Below are 16,894 nucleotides of genomic sequence, written 5' to 3' on the forward strand. Positions count from 1 at the left end.
TTTAGAGCCCTAGCAACTAAAAGAGGAGCTGCTTTAGACTGGGTGTTTAGGGAAGGCCTAATGTCCAGTTTTTGGCTGTCAAAGTCCATCACTGAGCAGGGCTGACAGGCACAGAGCCCTTTATTAGGGATTCCTCTGGCCCCATCTCTCTCCCAATATTTAGACAAGGGACCCTTTGCCTCTTCCCTTCCCTTCACAGGTAAACCCTCCCAATCCCAGACAGCATCAATCAACACAGACTGCTACATTTTACTTTATTTTGCACATAATGAAGATAACTGACTAAGCAGTTCCAGAACTGTTAGTATTCATTAATCAAGAAGTAAATGAGGTGAGAAGACAAACTTTTAATTTCCTCCCAAACATACTGGAAGTATCACAGAAACTTGTAACAACACATGCAATACAGGCTGGTTTCAACATACAGAGAGCCCAAGCAAGAAGGCTGAGTCCTGAAGATCCACGTAGGTCACAGGAGGAGCAGTGCTCCAGGAGGCTGGAATCTACCCAGTCACTCACCTCGCTCCCACACAGAACTACCCTGTGAGGTTCTCTGCCCTTTGTCAGGTTCAAATCCAAGAAGCTCTTTCATCCCACATTCCAGGCTCATCACTACCCTCCATTCCAAGGTGGTTAATCCACACACAGAAATCCAGGCAGAACCAAATATACTTGCCCAGCTGTGTTTCATGTGGCATTTCCACAAGCCAGGCTCCAGCTCAAATTCTGTACAGGAAGTTCCCATTGCTGTCAAAGAACTCTCGTCCCCTCTGCACGACTTTGTTGCTAAAGTTCTGGTCACCTGGCTCCCCTGCCTTCAACTCTGCCAGCTTCTTGTCACTTGGCAATCCATCACTGTCAGTTCCTCTGGTGCCTCCACAGTCACTGGTGAACTTCTGCAGCTCTCTCGGATGACCTGGGGCTGCAGCAACAGGCACAAAGCTCTTCTCCTCCTCCAGGCCCTGGATTCCTTTATTCCTTTCCTTCTGTCTCCTTGGTGTATTTGTTCTGTGAGTGTTCAATTCTGTCACTTTCAAAGCTGTGCTGTGACCATGGCCTTTGGATGAGGTTTCATCCCCTGGCATCGGCAAAGAGCCTGATACAGAATGGCTTGCAGAAAGCGGTGCTGAGGTATCCCCAGAGCCTGGGAGCTGCTGGAGTGAGCGGGCAAGCCCAATTTTCTTAAGGACTTTTTGATCCTGCTTCAGTTTCTGCTCCAATGTGGGCACAAACTTGCTTTTTAAAACCCTTCGGATCACATCAGTGCTGACATCAAAGCCTTCAGCCAATCTGGGAACTGACCAGGACTCTGCAAATTCCCTGTGTAAATACCTATGAAAAAAAGAAGCAGGTTTTCAATCTGTGAAGAAGTCTCCTATCAGAACAGTTAACTGATAATACTAGTGATAAATACATGACAAGAAGAGGGCTTGGAAAAACTGCAAACGCAGTGTTTATCTTCTGCTACTAAATGGCTGCGGTCCATTTCTGTGTGCTAACAGTGACACCCAACTACTCTTAGTCATTTCATTTCATATCAACTGAATTCCTCTCTCACTGCACGGCAGGCCCCAGTTAGATCCTGGGGATGCATGATGACTGTCTTTCCCTTCAAAGAACATACAGTCTGGTGGTGGAGACAGATACAGTAACATACAAAAACACTATGAGAGATATCCCAGCAGAGGATGCTGTGAGAGCACCGAGGAGGGAGAGGCAGGGACAGGCTATCACCACATTTGCGGGGTGGCCCAGGAATGGCTTCAGGAAGTCCATGCTAGAGCTGGTCTGAAAAGATGAGAAGTTGTCATAAGCTGGCAGAGGGCAAGAGAGGAAGAAAAGGTCAAAGGTACTGATGGTAGAATGAGCAGCAGGTGGAACACGAAGAAGCACATCACCTTTGCTGGGAACAGCTCAGTCTGTGTGACGGGGCGGCAGGAGCAGGGTCATGTCACGCTCAGGGATTCCGGAGCCCATTCCAACGCAACAGTGAACCAAGGACGGCGTTTAAGGAGCAGAATGCCATGAGCAAATTTTCATTTTGAAGCTCAACCCAGTGATAGTGAAAGAGGGCAGTCGTCAATTAGATTCCCTGAACTATAACCTGCTTAATGAATAATAACCTGTAACCTGCCTTTACTGACCAAGCTTGCTTTAATTGTTCATGCAAACTGCATAGCCTCCAAGCTTCACATAGCCTAGACAATGTATCACAAGACTCCTTTAACTGCCCCCTATAGATAACACCTCTGACCATGGGTCACTCTGGTAACAGTTGCTTAAGTTGTTGTTCAGGAACATGGGGCTAGTTTTGCCCAGTTCAAACTAGTTGAGACCACTGACCATTCAGCTGGGACTGTACAAATGTCCAATGGGTGACCTTTCAACGTCAAGGGCCAAAAACTCCATCCTCAGATCATGCTAATGCTGCCCACCATTTTCTGAACATGCATCCCATGAAGAACCAGGTAACTCAGAGCACCAATTACTTCACCTTTTTCTAACATTTAATCACCTTTCCCGAAGCCTCAGACCACCCTGTTTCTTTACCCCATAAATATCCTAAAACTCTTTCTTCAAGGAGGCAGATTTGACACTTGTTCTCCCATCTCCTTGCTTGCCTATGAATAAACCCTTTCTCTGCTGCAAACCTCAGGGTCTCAGCAATGGCTTGCTGTGCATCAGACAAATGAATCTGGTTCAGTAACAATAGTTTCTCAGTGCAAGACTAGAGATGGAAAGATCAGGCAAGAGGCTGTCACAGTAATCCAGGCAGTCTGAACCGAGACAGTGGCAATGAGAGCAGAGGAGGAAAGAGACTTGAGGAATATTTTAGGAAGGCCAAGTGGTTACACTTGGTAAGGAACTAAATACTGGGCGAAGAAATAGGCTGAGATTCAGCATCTTTTTTTTTAGTTAATTAATTAATTTATTTATTTTTGGCTGTGCTGGGTCTTTGTTGCTGCACTGGCTTTCTTTAGTTGCGGCGAGCGAGGCCACTCCTTATCGCAGTGGGCGGGCCTCTCATTGTGGTGGCCCCTCTTGTTGCAGAGCACAGGCTCCAGGAACGTGGAGCTTCAGTAGTTGTGGCATGCGGGCTCAGCAGTTGTGGCTCACAGGCTCTAGAGCGCAGGCTCGACATTTGTGGCACACAGGCTTTGTTGCTCTGCGGCATGTGGGATCCTCCTGGACCAGGGCTCGAACCTGCGTCCCCTGCACTGGCAGGTGGACTCCCAACCACTGCACCACCAGGGAAGTCCCAAGATTCAGTATCTTTAGAGTGGGTGATTGATGGGACCATTCGGGGTTATAGCAAAAATAGAAGCAGAATGAAATTGTCAGGGAATAATGATGAATTCTATTTTGTACATGTTGAGTTTAAGGAACCTGTGTGACAGCCAAACAGCGATATCTAGTGCACAGCTGACTATATAGGGTTCAGAAGAAAAACATGGACTGGACATGATAGATCTGGAAGTCATAAGCCAATAGCAGGAGTGGCTGAAGCCATGCAAGTGGCTGGCATTAGGCAGGGAAATATTCAGAGTGAGATAAATGACCAAGGACACAACTCTAAAAACTACAATAATTAAGATACAGGAGGAAGACGGGGAGCCCACAGAGGAAACAGAAACCAGTCCTAGAAATAGAAGTGAGTGGTAGCCTGGGTCAAGGGAGAATTTCAAGAATGCAGACAAGGTCAAATGCTGCAGAAATGTTAGTCACACTAAAGCCTTGAGTGTCAGTTATGCCTAGCACTGAGGAAGTCACTGGTAGATTTGTGGATAATAGTTTCATTGTTGTGATGAAACAAACAAAAATGAGGGTAGGGAGCCAGGGAGCCAGCAGGGAACTAAAGGAGGAGGGAGTGTAGTACAGCCTTGACAGTTGGGTTTCCTTTTCTTTGTAACCCAAGTGACTGACTTAAGCTTTGCTTGCCAAGGTATGCACTTCGAAGATGGCTATCTCCAATAAACACACTGCCAGCCACACAACTAGATAAAAAGCCAGGCTTCCCCCCACCCCTCCATTGAGGCGCGTTTGTTTTAGAGATTATGGTTGGCTTCAATAACTAACCACTTGGGCCACTTGCTTTTTTTCTTCTTGCGCTTTAAATTCCTGTTAAGGAACTTCCCTGGTGGTCCAGTGGCTAAGACTCCATGCTCCCAATGCAGGGGGCCTGGGTTTGATCCCTGGTCAGGAACTAGATCCCACATGCTGCAACTACGAGTTTGCATGCGGCAACTAAAGATCCCGTGTGCTGCAACTTAAAAAAAAAAGACCCCGCATGCTGCAACTAAAGATCCCGCATGCCGCAACAAAGACCTGGCACAGCCAAAATAAATAAATAATTTAAAATGAAATTTTAAAAAAAATTTTAAATTCCTGTTAAATTCACCAATAAAGAGTGAGCCCTCAAAACCCTAAGCCCCCACCCTCAACCCCAATAAAAGAAGAACCCCAGACCCTTGCACCTCTCTCTACCCATGACCTTGCTGTGTGGCCTCAGGTGTGCCATGTAATTTCTAGGTCCTGTAAATAATAACCCTCCCCCCCACCCCTCATCCCCTGCCCCCACCCGGCAGTTTTCTGATGGTTATTGCTGAAGGGCATCTTGCAGTCTTAAGAACCACAAGGGCTGGCTCAGCCACAACACTGGTTTTTGACAGACTGAGATCGGCACACAACATGGACAACCTTAAGTTGACAGATGTAGGTCCCTGAGAAATTAGGTAGGGATTTGACCTAGAGCACCCAGAGGACTGGTCCTACAAGTGAAGGACTACCACTTCCCCAGAGGTGTGAACAGAGTACAAGATTGAGAGTGGAAGGTAAGGAGGAGACCAAGAAGTTTTAAACAGTTCTTACCTAATAGCCTGTTTTTTCTCTGAAATAAAAGGATATTTATTGATCACAAAAGGGGAGGTGACAGGTGGGAAGATGGAAGGGTTGAAAAGGCTGGTGTTCAACATAGGAGAGGAAGCTGACAGGAGAAAGCTGCTACAGGCTCATAAAATCTTGATCAGCTCTACAAAACGCCCTTTATTCTAAGTCTCAATTCCAGAGTTATTCTGATGGGAATGGAAAAAGGAACATGACCTACAAAGGACTATTTAGCAATATTTATCAAAATGCAAGTCCATTTGCCCTTCGGTTCAGTAGCAACCCTACTTCTAGGAAGGTATGTAACACACACATTTATGTAAGTGTAAATACTTCTGGCAGATAGTTAGAGTATACAAAGTTATGCACTGGAGCACTATTTGTTACAGCAAGTGAGTGGAAACAATTCAAGTGCCCAGCATAAAAGACTGGTAAAATAAACTACAGTTTACTAAGCATCTACAGAAAAGAATGAGGAGCTCTCTCTTGGGAAGTGAAAAGAGCTTCAGAATATATTAAGCAAACAAGTACAGAACAGCATTTATAGTATTCTACTGTTTGTGATTATAGAAGTGAAAAAAAATTCTGTATTCATACGTGCTTGCTTTTATTTGCATAAAGAAACCTAGAAAATGACCCAAAAACCTATTAAAAATAGTATCCATAGGAGACTAGGGGGGATTAACACCTCTCAATGCGTATGCCCTGTTATACTGTTCTCATTTTGAGCCATATGTATTATCTATTCAAAACAAAAAACTTAAAATTTAAAAAAGGATCTCTTTTCTAAGATACGGTTCCTCTCTTCAGAGCAACGTAACCATGGAAGCTCCATCCCTGGTCCTAGATCAAGAACGTCATGATCTACTTACTATATACGGGTTAAATGCTGCGACGCCTGTAACTTACTATTTTAAAATTTCGGCAAAAAACGAACCGTGTCATAACGTTAAAAACTATTACATCTAGATGGCGAGCTCATCGACGTTTATCTTATTACTTGACTTTTCTGTTAGAAATCTTGAAAGATAAAAAGCAAAAAATACAAAAACAACGTTCTAAGTTCTAAGCCCCAGTATCCTTCACTTCTCATCACAGCAGATCCTAACTGCCAACAGTCTTACCGGATCTGCTCCATGGCTTCCCACGTCAGGGTCCTGGGCGGGGAACCTGGCGCCTCCATTTGCTTCCGAATTTTCTGGAACCGGATAGCTTTTCTCTGTCGTTTCAGGGCACTGGGAGAGAGAACCAATGGCAGAGCCATGCGTGGAAGCCAGATGGGTGGTTTGAGAGCCCTGGGCTAAGTCAGAGCGCCCAGCCCGCTTCTCTTTGCAAGGACAACCTGGCCATGTCTGTCAGCCTAGACCTGCTCTGAACACCGCCCCAGAAATCTAACACCAAGAACAACAGCCCATAAGCTGTTGCCGAATTCTTTAAACGGGTGATGAAATACGTCCTTGGTGAAGGGACTCGTGGTCCCAAAGGAGCTAACAGCTGCCCCTGTGCCCCTGACAACGGGTGAGAAATAAGGACCGCCGCAGGACGCCCGGCGCCAAGGGGGCGCGGCCTGGGGCGCCCAGGCCCGAGGCCCTGCTTCAGGCTGAGGGCCCGGGAAGGAGCCGGTACCTCTCCACCTCCTGCAGCTCCCGCTCCTCCGGCTCCCAGTCGGAATCGGGGTCCGGCTCACGGCCGACAGATCCCGGGATCGCTACGCCCCGGGTAGCAAACCCACAGCGAGCGACCGCGGCACGGACACCCCCTCCCAGCAAGCAGTTCAGGGAAACCGCCATGTCGACGAGAAAAAGCCCTCCCCCACCCCCGCCACAGGGTAGCTCCTGAAGCCGGGGGGCGGGACCGGAATTGGGCGGGAAGCTGAGGGGCTGGTGCGTTTTTTCCGCTTCCGTCTGAGGGCGTGACTTCTGGGCTTGAACTGCTTTGCCACCCGCCCTCACCCGTTGTAATTACGGAGCAGGCTTCTGGTTTTCATCTTAAGTGCAATCGTGTCCACTTGTAAACTAGCACTCCAAGTTATCATAGTCTTTTAGGTTTCTGATTATAGAGTAGTATCTGTTAATTACAGAAAATTTAGAAGAGCAAAAAGAAGATAAAAACCTCTAATCTTACTGTGAAATAAGCATATTGGCTATGAGCATGGACTCTAGGGCAGGACTTACTGAGTTTGAACCCTGGCTTTGCCACTTATTACCTTGTTCTTTCTTTATTCCTTCCTTCCTTCTTTGTTTTAGATGAAAATGGGATCATATAACATTTTTAAATGGTTGCCTAGTATTCTGATTCTATGATTGTACTGTTGTTTTTTAAGTCCAGTAGTTTTCAACCTTTTTTCCTCATTGAAAGACATGTGCACAGTCCAGTCTCGTGGGAATACCTAGGGTATTTACAGTTATACTTCACCTTCATTCACACAGACATTTGAGTGCCTACTGTGTGCCAGGTCCTCAGGATATCATGGCAAATCAGATACACACTGGCCTGCATATCACAATGCAAGTGGTGAAGAGTGATACTATTACAGGAATAATCCTCACTCTACTCAAGTTCATTTTTATTCTTAACAAATTATAATTGAGTATCAGCAACACATTACCATGTTTGTAACCCATCTTACAATTAAAACAACAGTGGGTAAACAATACTGATTTAAACAATAACCTATTATTGAATGACTAAACTGTTTTCTGTTTCATAATTATAAGCCTTCTTAGGTAATGGTTTCTAGAGGAGCTTTGTTGAAAATAAAAAAAAAAAAAGAACAAACCCCATAAAGTTCCTTACATGCTAATAGGAAATAGCTATAAAATGCATAAATAGCTGTAAAATGCATTGGTAAGTAGGATACAGACAGTGTGAAAGTTATGCTATTGTCTGGGTAAAGGGAGAAAACAATTTATATAAATACATGTATATATGTGCATTAAATGTTTGTGAAAGTATACACATGACCCAAGGAACATTGATTGGCTCCAGGGAGGAAAACTGAGTAGCTGGAGGAGGAGGGTAGGAGACTATTCACTGTGTCTTTGGAATTTGCATAGATAATGCATCACTTATCTATGATATGTGGTGTATTATCGATGCAAAAAAAATGTTTTTAATAGCTAATCAACCCCAGACTGCCTTCTCCATCTAGAGAAGGACTTTTACTTTCAGGAAAGTAATAAGGTAAGCTACACAACTAAACACACGTCAAACACCTGAGGCCCCTGGCTTCTCTTGGCTGTTGGTGGCACTGGAAAAGCCGCTCCTTGACTCGCCACTTATCCTCTTCTGTCACCTTTCTTTTGTCACAGCCCTGGAGGTTGACAAGGGTCATGGTATCACAGAGAAGTGCATCCTTCACTTCTCGATCAAGGTGTGAGTCGGTGGTGAAGCTTGGAGAGTGGTTTACCTGCCGGGAGGAGTCATTACCCATCCCCTTCCTAGACCACCTGAGCAGGTCATGATTCTTGCAGGCCCAGCTGGAGGTTCTAGGAGAGACATCCCCCTCCAGTGCCCCCCCCTTCGTGGCCTCAGCCAAGGAAGCTGGATGTTCTGACTCCCAAGACCACAGGACTCTGCCACAGAGATCCCTCCAGTGCATAGGCTGGTGAGAGCAAATCAGACAGCCTGACTCTATAGCGATAGTGTCCTTAAAGGCAAGGCTTACATGAGGAACTTTTGGGATCCAAAACCCGAGTTCCTACGGTGGAGGCCAGAGACCACCAAGATTGGATTTAGCAGGTCAAAAGTGCAAATGTCTTACACCTTCTGCTAGATCCTATCCACCCCAGTGCCTCTGCATCCCCCATTCTGTGTTCCACCACTTGAGTACACTCCTATCCCAGGTGTCCTGTTCAGGGGTGGACCATGGTTTTGCAAAGCCCAGGAGATAATCCTCACCTCCAGCAGCTAGGGCTTCTGCTTGTGGTCCAGCAAGATGTCAAAACCAAGGATCTCAAAACAGGCACATGTACCTCCACTCAGATACTGGGGAAAACAGGTTCGGTAGCTGTGGCAAAGAACAGAATGTGCTGAGATGATGGCTTTGATGATGATGTCCTCAATATCTCCCCACAGCTCTCGGGGGTTGTAGCTGTGCTCTCACAGCCAGGCGTTGAGTGTTGACAGCTTCCTGTGAGGCCCAGTGCTCAGAGGAAGATCAGTGGGGCTGGGCTACAGACAGGAAGCTCCCTAACACTAATCCTAATTCCATGCCTAGGTTCCTTGTGCTTTGAGGGGTTGCCGCCAGCTTGGAGCAGGGTTTAATTATAGGGTGGGGTTTGGGGCTGCACTTCGTGGTCAGGCACAAGACAGGGGTCTATAAGGGTTGAGCCAGCTCAACCTCCCAAGGGCCAACTCAGCTCTGCTGAGACTGTGGGGCTAAAGGGCAGAAAAAGAGGAGAAAACAGAGTAGGGCATACCTCTTACTGCCCACAGCATCATCCCGGACAAAATTCTCATTGTGTCTGTTGACGGCATAGTTGGTCAGGTGCATGCAGATGTCATCCTGGGAAGACAGTGGCCCTGTGGTCAGGCTACTTCCATGCAGTCCTTCTCTCCAGCCATTCGTTGCCTTCTGATTACCTACCCCACCCCTGGATGGCTCATCTCCTGTCCCTCTTCACAAAGGACTGTCCTGTAAGCTCCTGGGGAAGGGGTGTGCCCTTCCTGCAGGCATGGCTTTTCTGCAGTCAGCACCCCCTAAATGCTGTCCTTCCAGCCAAGTGCCAAGGCGCTCCAGGCTTCACTCCTTGTTCATGTGTGACGAGCTAGCTGTGTGACAAGCCCCTCTACCTGGTTTCTCCACAGAACCTCAGCACTCGTGGCAGTGGAAGAGAAGAGGGTGCTGCCCTGCACCCTAGTGCTGCTGGCTGGCCTTTTTTTTTTTTTTTTTTTAAGGATTTTTTTTTTTATGTGGACCATCTTTTAAAGTCTCTATTGAATTTGTTACAATATTGCTTCTGTTTTATATTTTGGTTTTCTGTCCAGGAGGCATGTGGGATCTTAGCTCCCCGACCAGGGATCGAATCCATACCCCCTGCATTGGAAGGCAAAGTCTTAAACACTGGACTGCCAGGTAAGTTCCCCAGCTGACCTCTTATCAGGTTGCTGTGGCTGGGCTCCACGTAGGCTATGGTGGTAAAGCTGGCCAGGCCCTCCTCATACATGGAGATCCGAAGAGGCTCACAGGATGTGATCAGGACATACATTCGCACATCAAACTTGAAGCCATCAATGAGGAAGGGCTGAGAGCATGCAAACCCACCAGGGAAAAGTAATAATACAGTGTTCACTCAGTATCTGCAGGAGATTGGATCCAGGACCCCCACCCCCCATGGATACCAAACTCCACGGATGCTCAAGTCCATTGTATAAAATGGTGTCAGCCCTCCACATCCACGGGTTCCACATCTGCAGATATGGAGGGAGGGCCGACTGTACTTTTGAAGTACTTACTATGTACCATAAACTGTTGTAAGCACTTCAAATACATAATAACTCATTTAATTTTCACAGTAACCAAAAAAAAATTTTTTTTTCACAGTAACCATATAAGGTAGTTACTGGTTTTTTTTTTTTTGCGGTACACGGGCCTCTCACTGTTGTGGCCTCTCCCGTTGCGGAGCACAGGCTCTGGACGCACAGGCTCTGGACGCACAGGCTCCGGACGGACGCGCAGGCTCAGCGGCCATGGCTCACGGGCCCAGCTGCTCTGCGGCATGTGGGATTTTCGTGGACCGGGGCACGAACCCGTGTCCCCTGCATCGGCAGGCGGACTCTCAACCACTGCGCCACCAGGGAAGCCCTAACCTTCTCTTTTCAGCTAAAACTTCCCTTTTACTTCCATCCCCCTGAGACATTTTAGGTCCCAGAGCCAGAGTCTGGTGGGAACTGAGATGGCGAACCCTTTCCTCCCCCAGAATATCAACCTGGGGAGCCAGGCTCACTCACTCTGCAGGGAGGCACCAGATGCACGGGAAGATGTTACACTCAGTAGGATAGAGTTTCTGCATGCGGCTGAGGTTCTGAGCCAGCAGATCTTTGTGGCAGATTTCTGTCATGCCAGGGAAGTGGTTGACTTTCTGAAACAGAGCCAGTTGGTTATACTATCGCCCAGAGTAAGGGGCAGTTCCTGGGGCCTGAACATTCCAGATAGCAGTGGAAAAGGACTGGGGAGGTCAAGGGAGAAGTCACAGTGGAGGTAAACACTGCACCTAGTCCCCAAGGGAGAAAAGGAAGGCTCCCTAAGGCAGGTGGGAAACTGCTGCTTGGTCTCTCCCCAAAACACACATACACAGCAAGGTTAGCAAATGAGGGTTGGTGAGAAGGGCTAGCCAGGACTTTGGGCCTTCTAGCCACCTTGTAACATCCCTCAGACTACCGGGGACTAGCCCTATAGGAATAACTGGTGCGGAATAACACAAAGCAAATGAGAAAACATTTCCCCAAAGAGAAAGGAAACTAAGGAGCAGCCCCAGGGAATGCACGGCAGTGGCACTCTCAGAGGGCAAGGCATTGCCAGGGTGGCCTGCTGGAAGCCCCCGCCCCGCCGCTCTGGCCCTCAGGGCTGGAAGGTTCAGTGCTCTCTGCTTTTTCCCCTCATGAGCTGTGTGAACTGAGTTTCTGAGCCTCAGTGTCCGTAACATAAGGGTATCTTTTGGGAATTGCCTGGCGGTCCAGTGGTTAGGACTTGGTGCTTTCACTGCAGGGGGCACGGGTTCGATCCCTGGTCGGGCAACTAAGATCCCACAAGCTGTGGCCGAAGCCAAGAAAACAAAACAAAACAAAAAAACACATAAGGGTATCTTTTTGAGGATTTAATGAGGTGAGAATGTAAAAGCACTTAACAGTGTCCAACCTCAATAAATGCTGTTATCGTTACCCTCATCTCACAACTGCTCTCTGCATGCCCCTTCTTAGGGGCTTTTTGAGCGCTTCTAGCAGTCTCTTGCTCTCGCTCTCACTCCTGCTCTCCCTCTTCTCCCATAATTCATGGGATAGGTGATAGTCTCAGCTCCCTGCTTGCCTTCTCTCAAAATAAGCCTACAGACACTTTTATTTGTTTGCTAACCGCCACAAAGACCCAATTAGAGGATAACAAAAATACCATGAAGAAGTAATATCTGGGGCTTCCCTGGTGGCGCAGTGGTTAAGAATCCGCCTGCCAGTGCAGGGGACATGGGTTCAAGCCCTGGTCGGGGAAGATCCCACATGTGGAGGAGCAACTAAGCCCGTGCGCCACAACTACTGAGCCTGCGCTCTAGAGCCCATGCTCTGCTGCAAGAGAAGCCACCGCAATGAGAAGCCCACGCAACCGCAATGTAAAGTAGTCCCCCCAGCCCCCCTCCCTCCAAGGGGCGAAGAAACAGAGACCCAGTGCAGCCAAAAATAAATTAATAAATTAATTTAGAAAAGAAAAAGAAGTAATATCTTCTTGTGGACCCTGGTCTATCTTTCCTGACTTTCTTGCTGCCATGCAGGACCCCACACTGACTCTTAATGGATGTGGAGCGCTAGGCTAAGCTGCTTAGAAGGCTGGATCGTTCAGCTGGCTCTACTGTTAACTCTGAAGCTCCCAGTCTTCCCCCTAAGATAGGCTCACCTGTCCTGGAGGGACCAGCTGAGCTTGCTTCCAGGCAAGCAGCATATATTGAGATAGGATGTGGCCAGCAGACACTTCCTTCAGATAACAGAAGCTCCAGAGACCCAAGAGGAGAATATTTCCATTGGTGCAGAAGCCCCTGGCCATGGCCTTTCCTGCTCTGCATAGGGGTATAGCCACCAAGAGTGGCAGCCTCGGGTGCCTGGGTGCAAGGGTAGGAGTAGTCATTCTGGGGCATAGTTCCTTTAGGATCTTGGGTCTGGAGGTTGTACCTGAAACCTCTTCATGCCCATGATGCGTTCCAGTGAGACAGAGCAGTCTGTCCAGTACACAGTCCACTCTTTGTCCTCCCCCACCTCCTTCAGGCCACACATTTGGGCTGCCCGACGCACTGTGGAGAGAGGGAGGTCAGTGGAGCCAGCCTGGGCACTGGCAGCAAACCTTGGGACTGCAGCTGGGTTGGGTAAGGAACAGACCTGACCAGAGAGTGGGAATGAAGAAGGAGGTAGTTCCTACCTCAGCTCTGCTTACCTCAGTTTAGTTACCATTGCGACAATTCCAAGTTCATGAGGCTGTCAGGGTCCTTCCAAAATTTGACAGAAAACTATAGACTGGATCTCTGTTCCTGTCAGTCCTCTCAATTAGGATGGTTTCTGGCCTGCAGAGCTGACCCTCGGAAGGGGTCACACTGGCGCCTCACACTTTGGGGCACCCGTAGATGCCAGTGGGGATGAGGGGAGGAAGAAATGACTAACCTAGCTGGTGATTTTTCTTTTTTCTTAATTGCTGAAGCCACCTCAAAAGTTACCTTGAAAAAACAGTTTTAACCTGGTCTCATCTCATCTCTGGTAAAATCTGGGGCAGGGTGGGGGGGGAGGGATGGTGATTTTTGTCATTTTTTCTCTTGTTAGCTAACTGGAGATTCCTACTCTACTGCTGAGACTAACTGGAACAGTGATGTGTCAGCTACTGGTAGCTGAGCCAGGAGGCTCAGTACAGGTTATAGGCCAGCCTAACAAGATCCAGGGGCTGGGAGCAGATTGAGGGGACCACCTCCAGAGTGAAAGCCGCAGCCCTAAATGTCCTCTCATGCCCAGTGGTGTGAGTGACGAGCTGGGTGCTTACCACTCTCATACTTGCAGTTGGTCAGATTGATGGCCAGGGGTCTGGAATGGAAGAATAGCAGAAATCAGGCAGAAGGAGAGAAGGGCCCTGGGCTGCCAGGCACCCAGAAGAAGAGACACCCAACAGATTAACAGTGCAATTCATTTTCTTTAGAAGCCACTTAAAGGAAAGACCAGGATGATATAAACGTGCTGAAATTCTAAACTAAGCCAGCCGAAGTGATTCTGAATTTTGTTTTTGTTGTACAAAAAGGCTAATGACCTCCTGTATTTCCTGTTCTCTTTCCTAGGCTAAAGGGAAGACTTTGGATCCCATCCCGACTGCTGAAGGGCAGAGGGTTACTCTCTGGAGCTGGGCAAGTGAGGGGGTCCAGGGAACGGTTACCTGTGTTTCCACCTTCTCTTTCTCCTCCCAACTTCTAATTCATCTGGGTCAGCTGGGGTTATGATTTTCTTTGGTATTTTCTTGGCTACAATGGATAAAGGAACTCCATTCCTAAATGCATTAGTCAGCCTTCGAGAGTGCCTGCTGAGAAGGGTTAGAAGGGATGGTAGCTTCTCCTTTAACACACTCCTCCGATTCCTCTTCTTCACCATAGTTTTCCTCTGATTCGCTGGTCTTACAGGTACTTGGCTCCATCCTCTTAGATTCTGAGGAGAGAGGGGTGGGAGTGAAATGTATATGACTTCCCTCCAGGCCCAGGAAGGACGGCAGGAATCCACCCAAGGACCTTCATGGTGTTATAAGGGAATGTTGCTGCTCCTTCAGAACAGAGCAGTCCCACTACAGCATGGGATGTTTCCAAATAGGTAATGGGGTCCGTGGAATGCCTATGAGATGTTAGATTCGCTGACAAGCCCCAATTATCCAAGATCACTCCATACAATACTCTGGGGTGCATGCAGGAGCTGAACTGAGCTGGCAGGGACCATGACCATAGCTTTTTTGTTCTTGAATGTAATGGGGGATGGCTGGAGGTGCTGGGGGGGCCTTCACTTTGAAAAATAGAGCTGAAGACCAAAGGTCGCCTAGGCCAGCCTTTTCCCTGTCCCATGATTCAGTTTCTCCATACAGACACACTGGGGCCAGGCACCCAATGGCCAAGACCCCCTGGGCTCTGACAGCGGAGGGGAAGCCCCCGGCGGACAATGCCCACCGCAGGTTCCGAGAGCGGAGGGGCTGCCGGGTCCGCCCCTATCGGCCTGGTGCTGGACTCAGCTGGTCGCTCACGACCGCCCTTCGGCCGGCTCTCGCTCCTTCCCGGGCGTTGCTGGGCGTCCGGGACCGCCTCCTTGTTCCACGGGAATGGCTATCCCCGGCGATCGCGAGGGGGGCCCGCTGCCCCCTGCACCCGGGGTTCACACCTATCTTGGAGATCCCGGCTGCGCCACCTTATGCAAGCAGGCTGCCGCCGCCGCCGCCGCCGTCGCCATGGACACGAAGGCGGCCCCCATTGGAGAAGCGTTCTGGGGGCGGGGCCTTTCCGAGAACCACACCCACTTTGGCGCCAGCAGAGGCCATATTGGGCGGGTGCCTGAGACGTTTGCCCCTGGGCTGCCGTAGGAAGCGCAATCGAGCGCCTGGCACTGGAGGGCGGACTCTTGCGGCAACTGACCCGATGCGTGATAGGACTTCTAGTCCTTCCGCTTTCACGCCAGTTCGCACGAGCCCCATCCCCTTTCCTGACCCTTTCCTAAATCCGCGGGCCAAGCTCCCGGAATTTGGCCAACGCAGTGTTCGGGACGAGAAGCCCCAATTATCCAAGTAATTAGTAACCATTAGTAACCATGTCTCGAGCAGTCCCAGCACTTGGGAGGGACGGCCGTGATTATCACACGTGCCCTGGAGGTACTCATCAGACTGCTCCTTTACTCTCGCCATCTTTTCCTGATGTCCATCCGCTTTACCTCTGATTGCCACCTCCACCAAACTCCGCCCAATTTGTCACTTTAAGATTATCCCATGTGCTTAAATCTAAAGGACACTTAAAAAATTTCGCTCCTTTAAAAAGACATGTACATTTTCCGATTCATAGATTTCTTTACCTCCCTTCAGTGTATGATACTCTATTACCCCCTCCTTGAAATGGCTTTGGAGTCCCTTGCCTTTCAGGACGCACAATTTTCTCACTCTTTCTGACTCCACTTCTCACCCCACACTGACTCTTAATGGATGTGGAGCGCTAGGCTAAGCTGCTTAGAAGGCTAGATCATTCAGCTGGCTCTACTGTTGGCTCTGAAGCTCCCAGTCTTCCCCCTAAGATAGGCTCACCTGTCCTGGAGGGACCAGCTGAGCTTGCTTCCAGGCAAGCAGCATATATTGAGATAGGATGTGGCCAGCAGACACTTCCTTCAGATAACAGAAGCTCCAGAGACCCAAGAGGAGAATATTTCCATTGGTGCAGAAGCCCCTGGCCATGGGGCTTCTGCACCAATGGAAATATTTAACGTTCCAGGCACATATTTAACAGATATTTAACGTTCCAGGCACTGTTCTAGTACCTGAACCATCATTTCTTGCCTGAATTACTACCATTAAGCAGCCTCTTAATTGGATTCCCTTATTCTATTTTTCCTTCCTTCATCCATCCATCCATCCACTGCAGCTTAAGTATTCGCCCTAAAATGCATATTTGTTACTCCCCAATTTAAAACTCTTCAAGATTTCCCATTAGATCAAGTCCAAAACCCCTTAGTACAAAAGACCTTCCATCAAAAAATAAAACAAACAAAAAGCAAGCAAAGCGGTGGAGAGGCCCTGAGCTGGATTGTCACTTCTTACTTACCTACTGTGCTCAAAGCCCAGGGCTCTGGATACAAAGGGTCTCCTAAGTGTTCCATATTCAAGCTCAGAAAAAGCTTCCATAAATCCCCTTCTGGACGATTCACAAAGTATTCATGGCTAAGAAGTACCACACAAAGAAAACCTATTTGACTTTTACTTTTTGTGGAAAAACTTATTTGGGGCCAGAGAAGGCTTTCCTCTGAACATTAATCCTAAGGAAAAACTGGGGAAATCCTGATATTTGGACTCATCACCTTCGACACACAAAGTCCACTTTACTCTAATGGTCATCTGCACTCCCTTCAGAGAGTGAGCGAGCAAAATAAAGTGATGTTATTGGAGCCCATATTTGCAAAGGCTTGCACAAAGAGGCATTAAGCTGAAATTACTGCAATGTGCCCAAAACATGAGGGTGACCAAAAACTGTTTATAGGAATTTAGATGTCAAACTGATTTTCTTATGAAATGGGTTGTGATGCATATTCTGCTTCATCTCAA

At 48.1% G+C, this 16,894-nt stretch overlaps 2 protein-coding genes across 2 annotated transcripts; both read right to left on the minus strand.

Annotated features, from left to right (window-relative positions):
* Positions 1–237: 237 nt before the first annotated feature.
* Positions 238–6,801, minus strand: NGRN (neugrin, neurite outgrowth associated). The gene is made up of 3 exons (XM_060005421.1): positions 6,511–6,801; positions 6,009–6,119; positions 238–1,332 (listed from the first exon to the last, which is right to left on the minus strand). The coding sequence occupies exons 1-3, from the start codon at positions 6,672–6,674 to the stop codon at positions 720–722; spliced, it is 888 nt and encodes a 295-aa protein (XP_059861404.1). The 5' UTR covers positions 6,675–6,801; the 3' UTR covers positions 238–719.
* Positions 6,802–6,977: 176 nt separating this feature from the next.
* On the minus strand, positions 6,978–16,564 carry TTLL13 (tubulin tyrosine ligase like 13). The gene is given in 11 exon segments (XM_060002589.1): positions 6,978–8,293; positions 8,785–8,893; positions 9,306–9,408; positions 9,980–10,177; positions 10,280–10,296; positions 10,837–10,967; positions 12,760–12,878; positions 13,613–13,653; positions 13,997–14,119; positions 14,121–14,262; positions 16,398–16,564. Coding segments are annotated over 11 exon segments (1,251 nt in total). The 5' UTR covers positions 16,453–16,564; the 3' UTR covers positions 6,978–8,080.
* Between the last annotated feature and the right edge of the window lie 330 nt (positions 16,565–16,894).

The sequence above is a fragment of the Delphinus delphis genome, chromosome 2 (genome assembly GCF_949987515.2).
Source record: "Delphinus delphis chromosome 2, mDelDel1.2, whole genome shotgun sequence".
NCBI lineage: Eukaryota > Metazoa > Chordata > Mammalia > Artiodactyla > Delphinidae > Delphinus > Delphinus delphis.

Excerpts from the sequence above, each read along its gene's own strand:
- NGRN (XM_060005421.1), bottom strand. The coding sequence starts at position 6,674 with ATGGCGGTTTCCCTGAACTGCTTGCTGGGAGGGGGTGTCCGTGCCGCG. Across the intron at positions 6,120-6,510 it reads GAGCTGCAGGAGGTGGAGAG|TGCCCTGAAACGACAGAGAA; the intron begins GTACCGGCTCCT and ends TCTCTCTCCCAG. Across the intron at positions 1,333-6,008 it reads GAAGCCATGGAGCAGATCCG|GTATTTACACAGGGAATTTG; the intron begins GTAAGACTGTTG and ends TTTTTTTCATAG.